The 10827-nt window shown below is 55.9% G+C and overlaps 1 protein-coding gene across 1 annotated transcript in view; it reads right to left on the bottom strand.

The window, feature by feature from the left end:
• NFASC (neurofascin) overlaps positions 1-10827 on the bottom strand; it is a 114786-nt gene that overhangs the window by 57362 nt on the left and 46597 nt on the right. The window contains exon 8 of the mRNA XM_045298187.1: positions 580-711. Within this exon, the coding sequence (XP_045154122.1) occupies positions 580-711 (132 nt within the window). The remainder of the gene's footprint in view (positions 1-579; positions 712-10827) is intronic.

Here is a 10827-nt window from a genome sequence, read left to right as displayed (position 1 = left end):
GGGCACAAAGGCCTCCTTGCTAATGGTGGCCCCACTGCTCTACAGAGTCCAGGTCTCCCAGGTCTCTGTGAGTATACTTGGGCCCAAGAGAATGCATGCTCCCCACTAGCTGACCTTCCATGGGAATGGGGGAGTGTAGAAAGGGGATTGAGGGGGCCACATAGAGCCTAAGGGCTTTGTGGGAGACCACACACTATGCACAGCATACACACACACACAAACACACACACGGGACTTCTCACCCACTCCCCTTCTCATGCAAAAACCAGTCACGGTCAGACAGCCAATCCCACCAGGACGGTTTGCTGCTCTTTCTGCAGCACCGCTGGGTCTGGTTGTGAGTTGCCATCTGTCCGGCCAATGCAGACACTCGGTGCCCCACGTGTGCGGAGTAGGACTGCTGTCCCACAGGGCCTTTGGGAAGCAGATTTCTAGGTGTGGCGTCAGAGGAGCCTGGGCAGGTATGAACCACTCACCTGTGGTTAGTAGTCCAGTGGGACTCTATGTGAGTGGCATGGCCCCCCTACCTCCGGCCCCCAAATGTGGCAGGGACAACTGCCCACCCCTCATCTCCCAGACAGCGCGTCGTCCGTACGTACACCCCAGAGGCGATGCACTCCAGCAGGAGGTCCGTGCCCCGAAGCACCATCTGGCTGCTGGAAGTGCCCTGGGGACTCATGAAGCTGGGTGTTCTTTCTGCAACTCCTCGGGCTGAAAGAGGCCACAACAAGCTCTGATGAGCCTCCTGCCCAGCGGAGCCACTCAGTGAGGCCAAGGCTGTCAGGCTGGAGAGAGGTCATCACGCCCCTTGCCCACTGGCTTACCCTCTGAGGCTCTGAGCCCTGGCCCACCCACCCAGCTAGGACACCCCTCCAGGGCCTGGGCATCATTAAGAGAGGTGTGTTAGGAAGCCTGAGGCTCCCGGCCCACACCAGCGAGGGTGAGCAGCTCTGTGTTCCCAAAGGGTCCCAGGGAGCCCAGCTTCCCCTCGAAGGCTGCAAACCTCTCCTTCCCTACAGCAAGGGAGGGGGTGTCTGAACAGTGAGGTATCCCCCTCCCTCAGCATCTGGGAGGCCCAGGTGGGGTTCTCCAGGATGGGCCATTTCCTTTGATGGGAGGTGGAAAAAAGCAGAAGCATAGGACCACAGGACAGACGAAGTGCTCTCCGGGACCCTGGAAACAAGGAGCTGGGACGAGGCCAGAGAGAGCCAGAGGAACAGTCCTGTCTGAGATGCGGCGAGTGACTAACGGTTTAGCACGGGGTGTGGGGAGTTGATGAGCAGAGGTGATAGGAAATCTCTTTGGGGTCCAGGCCACCCTGCCTCCTCCTCACTAATGACTTTGGAAGTGGGCAAGGGAGGAGGGTGTTAATTGGATGTGAAATTGGGGGTGGGGTGGGATGGTAGCAGCCAGGATGGAGGAGGTGATCTACAATTCAAGTAGGCTGCGGGAAGTCCCCCTAGCCTGGGCTCAGTGAAAATTTAAAACACCTTAAAGCAGCTTTAAACACTCTCAGAGGCGAGGACCGCCAGGGCAGGGGGTTGTCTCCCCGTGGAAGGGGCCGTGCAAGCCCACCCCGCCTTACCAAAGCCTCACCTGTCTCCCAGAGTTCTTTGCAAAGTTCTATGGGAACGGACCGATGGTAGGGAGAAGAGCAAGGGGTTTCTGATCAAGAACCCCAGGGCCGGGAGGGACTTGGGGGGCACCTTGTAGCCCACAGATGCATACGTTCCAAGCAAGAAGAGCTGCTAACATACTACGACTGAAAATGAGCTGAGCCTGCCCACGGGTTTCACGGGGCTTAGGCTCAGCGGGAGAAGTGCAAGATGGAGGGAGGTCGACAGAGGTGATCGGAGCAGGGAGTCCCCAGAGATGCCAGGAGTGTGAACAGAGCCACCTCTCTGGGATCTGAATCAGCTGGCCCGAGCGGGCAATCTGCACCCTGGGTGTCGCCAATCAGTAAACCAGTGGCATGTGTTGGGCTATTGGTGGCCTGGTTGGACCATCGGGGCTCCTGTCCTAGAGCCACCCCGCTCCCCTCCATTCGCCACTCGGGGAGTGCATTTCATAGCATTGGCTTCCAGGCCATCCTCTGGGCAGGGGAGAGCTGTCTGCATTTGCCACCTCAGAGGTCCAGAGGTGGCTGGCACAGTACGTGGTATAGAGCCGGTGGTGGAGGAGTGTGCCAGGCGAGTGCATTAACGGAGACGAACGAACAGGGAAGAAAGCGCTGCTTCACCCCACACAGCACTTCTCTTTCTGCAGGGTCCTCACCTGCCCCCACCCCCACCCTCCAGCACACACAGGTCTACGACAGGAGCTACTGAAGGGGTTAATTCATTATGCGGTTAATCGGTTATACCGTCTAAGAGATCTACAGCTTTGTAGCATCCGGTGCTCAGTGCCCAGGAAGCCTGAGACCAAGACAGCCACGCCCTCCCCCCATTGCCAGCGGATCACCACAACAGCGAAGACAGCACAAGGTCAAGGGCAGCACGAGGAGGAGGAGGAGGAGGCTCCGGAGGGATGGCCTGGTGTCACGTCAGGCTGATGACCACGTGGAAGGCGTCCCAACACAGTGGACAGGCTCCTTCCATCTGCAGAGCCTGATGTGACCCTGTAGAGACTGAACTCACACCGTGGCATGCAGCGCCAGAAGCACACAGGGCTTGCAAAGCACTGAGGTGGGGCGAGAGGGAAAATTAGTACAGAGTCCGCTGTGGGGGCCCTGGCATGCTAGCAAAAGGTCACAGCAAAAGGTCATCGGTCGGATGTGGGCTAGGAACTGTAACATTATCTCACAGGAGGAAAAGCTACTGGGAAACAAGCCAAAGACCAACAAAGGGACCAACTAGCCTCCCCCCACCCCCACCTTCCGCCACCGAAACTCATAGCCAGTGCCGCTGAGTGGACTCGACTCTGGTGACCCGACAGGGCAGAGTCGAGCTGCCCCAGAAGGCGTCCAAGGTGGAGTCTCGATGGAAGCCGAATGCGATCTCCTTCTCCTGTGGAGTCGCTGGTGGGTTTGAGTTGACGACCTTTCGGTTGGTAGCGCAGCCCTTAACCGTCACACCACCCCCAGGGTTCCTTCAGAGGAAAACACGAGAGACAGATGTCCTCAAAGCTGGAGGGGCATAACAAGGCCAAGCATGCCTTGTGCCTTCTCTGTGGGTCCAACACGGGCCGGCAGCTACACTCACATGGCAGTCAATCTTCACCGCCAACCCAGGATGCTGTGACCTCCATTTGCACAGAGGAAACTGAGGCTCAGCAGAGGGCACAGACTCACCAAGGTCACCAGCTCATTCCGTTTGGGATCGGGCACCCGTTCGCCCCAGAGCGGACACTCTCCTCCCACCTGCTCTAAAGATGGAATCGGCTGCTCTCCTGGGGAGAAGCAGGACCTGCTGGAGGCATGGATAGGTTGACCCTACGGGTCCTCCCCACACTGACAGTCCACAGCAGGTGCTGTTCCTAAGCCGTGTTGGGCTCTGGCGACGGAGGGAAGTTACGTCTTTCTTTAAAAGTAGCATTTGATTGTGTGTGCGTGCAGGTTTACACAGCACATTAGGGCTCCTTCCTAGCTTCTACACAGCTGCTCCTTGACACCGGTCCCCTGCTTCTCATGCTCTCTCTCCTGCTCACTCGTGTCCACTCGGTCTCCCTGCCCATGGACACTCTCGTCTTCCTCTGAAGGTAAAGATTAACATTTGATCTCAGAGACGTGATTTGGGGAGGTGGGGGGCACAGGACTCATGGGTGGTACTCTTCGTTTTTTTGAGCCAAACTGTAAGCTTCTAGAGGGTGACCTCGGAGACTCGCTTCAGTTCCAAGTTTAAGGACTCTCGCAGGATGATCACCGGGGATGCTTCCAGTCTCAACTAGTCCTGCAGTGTTTCTGACTTTTGCTTCTCTTTTAGGGGGTTGAGGTTCTTCCGTATTCTCTGCAGGCCCGTCTGTTATGGCCCCTATCAGAGGACAGCTATGAAGTGATGTCGCAGCCTGCTGCCAGCCAAAACCAGACTCGCTGCCATCGGATAGTCGATGCCGACTCACAGCGGCCCTGCAGGACAAGGGAGAACTGCCTCTGGGGTTCTGAGACTGTCACTGTTTACGGGTAGAGAGCTCCGTCTTTCTCCTGTAACTGCTGCTGCGAGTTTCACAAGTCAGGCAGGAGTGCCCCTCAGTCATTGCCAGGAGGACCCCCTGCTGCCTTCCTGGTACTCAAGAACTCCCCCCAACAAGGGAGGCTGGCGCCCTGTTGGGTCATAGCCCTTGCACCAGAGAACGGCTGATTTTGCGTAGCATTAAAGGCGCTAGTCTTGGTATTATATGGGCCTGAGTGAGTCACGGGAGAGTAAGAACAGATAACCCACTTGCCCCTTCAGCTCGGGTCATAACGTATTCATCCACACCGAAGTACACGGGCAACGGAGGGGAAGGAGATGGGGATTTTTGTCTTCATAAGCTGTACCAGAGGAATGCTTCCCCTCTGCTTCTGAGTCTCGCCATCACCGTTAAGATCCAATCTCTCCTCAGTTGGTTATGCAGTAAACCCAGGCCGAGGCTGAGAAACACAAGGAGCAGAGGAGGGAATAAGAGGCCCCAGAGGCGTCTCAGCTGGGTTCTTAGGGGCACAGAGAGCTGGAAGAGGGGCAGGGGGACACAGGACACGATTGAGGGGTGCGAAGGCTGGACCTACAGAGGAAGTTATGAAGAAGGGCGGTGGGCTGCAGCCGGATTTGCATGGAACCACTGACGAAGGGAGTGTGTGTAATTTCCCTCCCTGGAGGAGCCTGCCTCAGACTCTAAGTGCTAGATGATGACAGCGTCTCCTTGGGTGGTTCCGGGCCCCTCTTACGTCACGGAGGGAGGGATCTCTGGAGAACCCACCAATCCCACCTGATGATGTTTCGGTGACTCTTCCTGTTCCTCAGGGCCGGGAACGGACCTAACACCTAGGCAAGCTCAGAACCCAGATGCTAAAGCCCATGCCTGTGTGGTCACGGGCTCTTCCACATGGGCCCATCTGACCTCTACCCGGCCCCCTGCCCCCTAGTCTTCTGTTCTCACGGGCTGCGGCTCATAAGTCCCCAGAGAAATCTGATTTGTAGGGGACACCGGGAGACGACACTACTTCAATTACATTGGTTTTAAGTGTCCAATGAATAACCCTCGTGATTGCCTCCTGTCACCTGCCGAAAGCGGGAGCTGCTCCACTCTGTCAAGCGCTGCATGCTAATAAGAGTCAGCCCAGAGAAGCATCCCTTGCAGCTCTCTGGCTCTACGGCAGGTTGACCAAACAAGCCCCAGAAGAGACTCTTATGAACACAGGACGTTTCTGCAAGTCAAGCGCCAGAGCCCTCAGGCTGCAGTTGGAGCTTTTCTCCTGACCCAATTCTCCGCCTGGCTGCGGATGTGGACGGCCTTTGTCCCTTCAGTCTGCCCTGGAATGCCTTCCCCGTAAGACCTGTGGCTGCCTTCCTCCTAATGGCTTCTTTTCAAGTCTTCTTGGTTTCAGGAGCAGAGATCAATGGCACAAGATATTGCCAACAGGAAGCCACTCCCTTTCATATCAATAATGAGTGGTATTTATGAAGCAGCAAGTGGTCCTCCACTATGCCGGGAGCCACACGCGTGTTATCCCGTTTACTCTCCGTGACAGCCTCACCAGGCGGGTCATATCCCTATTTGGCAGATAAGGACATCGAGATACCAAGTGACCTGCTCAAGGTCTTGTGCCAAGAACCCCGGATTTAATCCAAGGCGCTCTGCCTCTGAGTGTACTCTTAACTGTGACCCTGGCCTGGCTGGACCTACAATCCCAGACCAGCTTCCTCCTGCCGCTGACAGGTCAGGCGGCATCCAGTGTATGCACTGAGGATACCAGTCCACCACTGGAGTCACCAGGACCAAATGCAATTCGAGGGCGGCCCTACTGCTACAGAAGAGAAGAGACGGATGCATCATGTTTCACAGCCAAACCGAGAGCAGCACTGGGCATTTCCCGTGGCGCCACGTCTCCCCACGCCGGGCCTTACACAAAGGAAGCGTTTGACCACTTGGAAGGAGACCTTATCAGCCATCCTTTCATCTCACTTGCTTTTACTTCTTCCTGGAAGTGTCCCATGAGCTGTCTTCTGCTCAGCCCGGGTCTCGCTTTGTCTTCTATCCTTTCCAGCTTGATTCATCTCGGTCAGTCCCACCCTACCGTGGCTTGAGGACAAGGGGCTCATGTTCACGTGAGCTCTTAGGAGCTCTGCTTGGTCTCAGAGACCCGGATGGTACTCCTCATTCCCATTCACACGCTTATCAATGTATCCACCGCTTACAAACCTGTTCAGTGAGGGGGGAGCTGAAGCCACCCAGACGTCTCCCACTGATGAAATACCTCTTGGTGCATGTTCTCCCGAATGGCTTGCTTTTAACACTGAGAGGAGGTTGGGATAAATGATCTCTCCAGGATCCTTTGGCTCTGTTGGCTCTGGCTTTACAATTCCTGCTCATCATAGGCTTCAGGGAATCTGATATCACACCGGGGCTCGGGTTCTTGTCACCACGGTGGCTGGCTCCATTATCTTGAAAACAAAAAGTGCCCAGAATCCAACCAGTCTCCCCTGCTTCTGCAGGTAGTCAATTTCCGTGGCTGAGTCTCCAGTAGGCTCTGCTGCTTAGGGCCAGGTGAGAGCCATGGCCTCCCCATCGCCCACTTGAGACCAGAAGCAGAGTTTGTATTTGCCCAGCACACTACTGACACTTCCTGTCTTTCGGAGCCCACAGTCACCGCCCTGGGGACCTGTGGCCTCGGCTTCTGAGGCATGACTGATGGTGGGGCCAGCAAATGCTGCTGCTGATCCCACTGGCTGCTCACGGGAGACCAGAACTTCTTGAACCATGGTTGGGGTGGGATGACGGGTGGGGGGGAACACAGGTGTGGAAATAGCCAATTGCCCTATTATTCCACTTGAGCAATCAGCCGTGCTGTGAATCAGAACTACGCACCACTGTAACTGCTCTACAACTTGCAAAAGAGTGTGGGTAGTGAGCGCTGGGCCCGCAGAGACTAATTGGTTCTGGTTGATGGTTCTACAGTATGTACACTTACCTGGATGGTGAACTCAGACTGTGCTCTTACTCCTATTTTAAAGAGATGTGGGGCCCCCCATGAAGTAGGAACCCAGAAACTCAAGCTAGTCCACAAAGCAGACCATTCGTATCCAGACACTTACGAGTGGAGCGATCACGCTACAGGGCCTTCTGTGCTCTTTCAACAACTACAGGAACCAGAGTGCCCGGCTCGATCCTCACTGTGGGGACTCCCCTGCCCTCAGATAGTCTTGATGCTGAAGGCGAGAGCAACCGCCACTTGTTCTTAACTCTCACTGCCATCGAGTGGATGCGACTCATAGCAACCCTACAGGACAGGGTAGGATGCCCCGGTGAGTCCGAGACTGTCAGTCTTTACCAGAGTAGAAAGCCCCGGAGCAGCTGGTGGTCTCCAACTGCAGACCTGGCGGATGGCAGCCCAACACGTAATCACTATGCCCCCCAGGGCTCTGGCCATCGTCAAGTCAATTCGGAAAACAGCACCCCCGTGTGTCGGCGGAGTAGAACTGTGCTTCACAGGGCCCACAATGGCTGGTCCTTTGCAAGCTGACACAAGGATTTCTCCTGAGGTTCCTCTAGGTGGACTCGAACGTTTGGGGCATAGCCAGGCGGTAACAGCTTGTACCACCCAGGGGACTCTAAATGTCTACCAAAGCTTCCCTAAACCTCTTTTGAAGTGCTACCCTGGTTTGAACAACGTGTCTAGAATCCAGCCACTAGAGGCCACACACCTCCGCTCCACCTTCTGACCTGAGCAACCTCGAACTCCCAAACAGGCCACCTTTCTTCCAGTGGGCAGCGTGGTGGGGGTCTGGCCTGTCAGCCCTGCCCAGCAGCAGGAGTTAATTCCGTGTGGTATCAGTCAGGTTAGGCAAACTGGGGTTAGGACAGGCAAGGTTACTCCCAGGTCACTGCAGCGACTCACCACTGTACATGTCAGGGTGGTTTCTTAAGGACGAGTCATTATAGGGGTGGTCTGCAATAAACAAAAGAGGGTGAGCAAACGGGGGGCCGTGGAGAGGCCACGGAGGCACACACAGGGCGAGGACAAACAGAAAATGCGAAGCCACAGAAAACCACGGGGGCCGGCGGCAGTGGTCTGCTGCAAAGGAAAGACAGGGCCCTGTGGGCGGGGGTGGCGTGGGGGTGGGTAACAAGCAACACAAAACAGACACACAAACCAATCAACAAAGGGAAGAAAAGGTTAAACCCTGTAAAAGAAAGCAACAATAAAATAAGACGTTGTTTTAATGAAAAGAATTAGGCTTGGGCGGCAATGGCTGGGTCCCGCTAGGTCTGCAGACAAAGGAGACAAGGCTTAGTGGCACGCCGGAGAGGTCTTTGCAATAACTCCTTCCCAGCAAAGGCCTCTGTTCCCGGTCAGCAAGCTCTTGGGGGAGCTGGAGAGAAAGGACTGCCAGAGAGCCAGGTCCCACTTGCGCGGCAGCCGAGGGGCAGGGGCGGGTGTGTGTGTGTGTGTGTGTGAGAGAGAGAGAGAGAGAGAGAGAGAGAGAGAGAGAGAGAGAGAGAAAATGGCCCACAAGGAGCATCTCAAGGGCTACGATGGGGACCAAGAGCCTTCCGTAGCGGCCAGCATCGCATGCTGACACCACCGCCCTCTTAGACGCTGCTGTCCACAGAATGACCTTGTAGTGAGGAGGCTGAGCGTGTCCAGTTTGGGGACGGCAGAGGGAGAGTGCGAGGGTCTGTGTGGGGAACTCTGAGGGGTCGTGCGGGGCTCGGGGGAAGACAAGGCCTAAGGAGGAAGGAAGATCAGTGCCTTCAGGGCCAATGTTGGGGGACCAGACCTTTGAGGACTTCATCCTAGTAAAGGAGACAACTTGACAGAGGGAGCACAGCCAGCCGTGTCCCTAAGTAGCTCCTGACTCTGGTATGCCACCCCTTCTCAGCCACTGGGCTCACGTTGTGACAGTCCCCACGGGGGGCAGAGGACAGCAGCTGACAGGAAGCCAAGTGGGCAGCCCCGACAAAGCCGAGCACAGCCCAGCAGCCTGAGGGAGAGGCGCTGGGCCAGGAGAGCTGCGTGCTTGCAGACAGCTGAAACCTTCTACACCGAGCTGGACGGGGTGTGCCAGTTCTTTACGGAGCCCCCCGAGGATCACTGCACCCCAAGTCTGCCTCACACCCTGTGGGAGAGCTTTCCATCCCTGTGCTGAACAGGGCTGGCCCGGTTTGGAAAGGCAGCGTGGGAATGCTGCCGGACTCCTAGACCTCATGGCACGGAGCGGAGCGGCCCCTCGGGGTGTGTGGGCCGTCGACACGATGGGAGCAGACCACCAGGTCTTTCTCCAGTGGGGCCACTGGTGGGTTCAAACCGGCCCCTTTCCACTAGAGGAGTCCAGGGCTTACCCACTGTGCCACAAGGCCCCGTCCACGGGAGAATATGGAGGCTAGAGGTGGAAAGTGACCTGTCACAGGAGGGGAGGGGCAGCCAAGGGGTGCAGCGGGGCTTCTGGGGACAGTTTCTTCTCCTGCAGGTCCCGATGGGTGGACCCAGTCACACGACATGGGTCTCACATATCACAAGGTAAGGAGGCCCGGCTCCCACCTGACAGTGCACGGCTTCCAGAGCACACACTGGCCATTCTGATTTATATAGATTCTGGACACTGGAAAGACGAAGGATGCAGGGTTAGCATCTTCCTGCCCGAGAAGACGCTTCCTCTCACCACAGCGCCTCCATGCAGCAGAAGGCACTGGGGGACAACCTGGGGCAGGTCCATCTTTGGTAGCTGAACCCTACCGACCGTTTATCTCTAACGGCATTCCGCACCCATTTTTATACGTGATTTAGAATTGGCCAGTAATTTGGGTGGCGGACCTTTCTTTCCTTTCTTTAATGAAAACAAACAAACACAGCCCCAAACTTACTGCGATTCTGACTCTTGGAGACCCTGTAGGACAGAGAAGAACTACTCCTGTGGGTTCCCAAGACTAATTCTGTGGGAGTAGAAAGCCTTGTCTCTCTTCTGCAGAGCTGCTGGTGGTTTTAAACGGCTGACCTTGAGGTGAGCAGCCCAATGCTTAACCACTGCGCCACCAGGGGTGCTCACAAATGGAGTGGGGTGAGGTTGACTTCTTCCCCATTGGAGACACTATGACAGAAACAACCTAGATAGAGCAGGGTCCCTGGAGCTGCCCCAACTTGCTGCCCTGCCTCCCACCACCAGAGCTGATTCTAAAGGGACAGAAGCAAAGCTTGTGTCCCTTCCAGACAGGAAGGCAGAGTGAACACAACTGAGCTATTTTGAGCAACTGAGCCGAATGTGGAGCTGGCTTGGCGGCCCAGAGCGTGCTCCCAGTCACGCAGGCACCCGGAGCACACCAGCAGGTTCAGAGGTCTGTTCCTGACACCAAGGGGCATTCTCTCCTCCTCATTCGAAGCAAGGAGTTTCCCATGACATAGAGGTCCCTGTGAGGAAGTGGAAACATACAGCCTTAACTCCTTGGTAGAGAGGAGTGTTTTTGGAAAACACAACTTCTAAGTGATGTTTACATGTCCATTGTTTAATTCCACTGCAGAAGACTGGTCACCACCTCCAATTCCCTGTCTCAACTTCATCATCTGTGACACTGACTCCAACTCCCTGAGGCACACTGACCCCAGCTCCCTAAGTGACACTGACCCCTGCTCCCTGAGTGACACTGACTCCTGCTCCCTGAGTGACACTAACTCCTGCTCCCTGAGTGATACTGACT

Source organism: Echinops telfairi, unplaced genomic scaffold (assembly GCF_000313985.2).
Source record: "Echinops telfairi isolate 266 unplaced genomic scaffold, ASM31398v2 ScPeMD7_7424;HRSCAF=8462, whole genome shotgun sequence".
NCBI lineage: Eukaryota > Metazoa > Chordata > Mammalia > Afrosoricida > Tenrecidae > Echinops > Echinops telfairi.
This window is presented reverse-complemented; position numbering and strand designations above follow the sequence as displayed.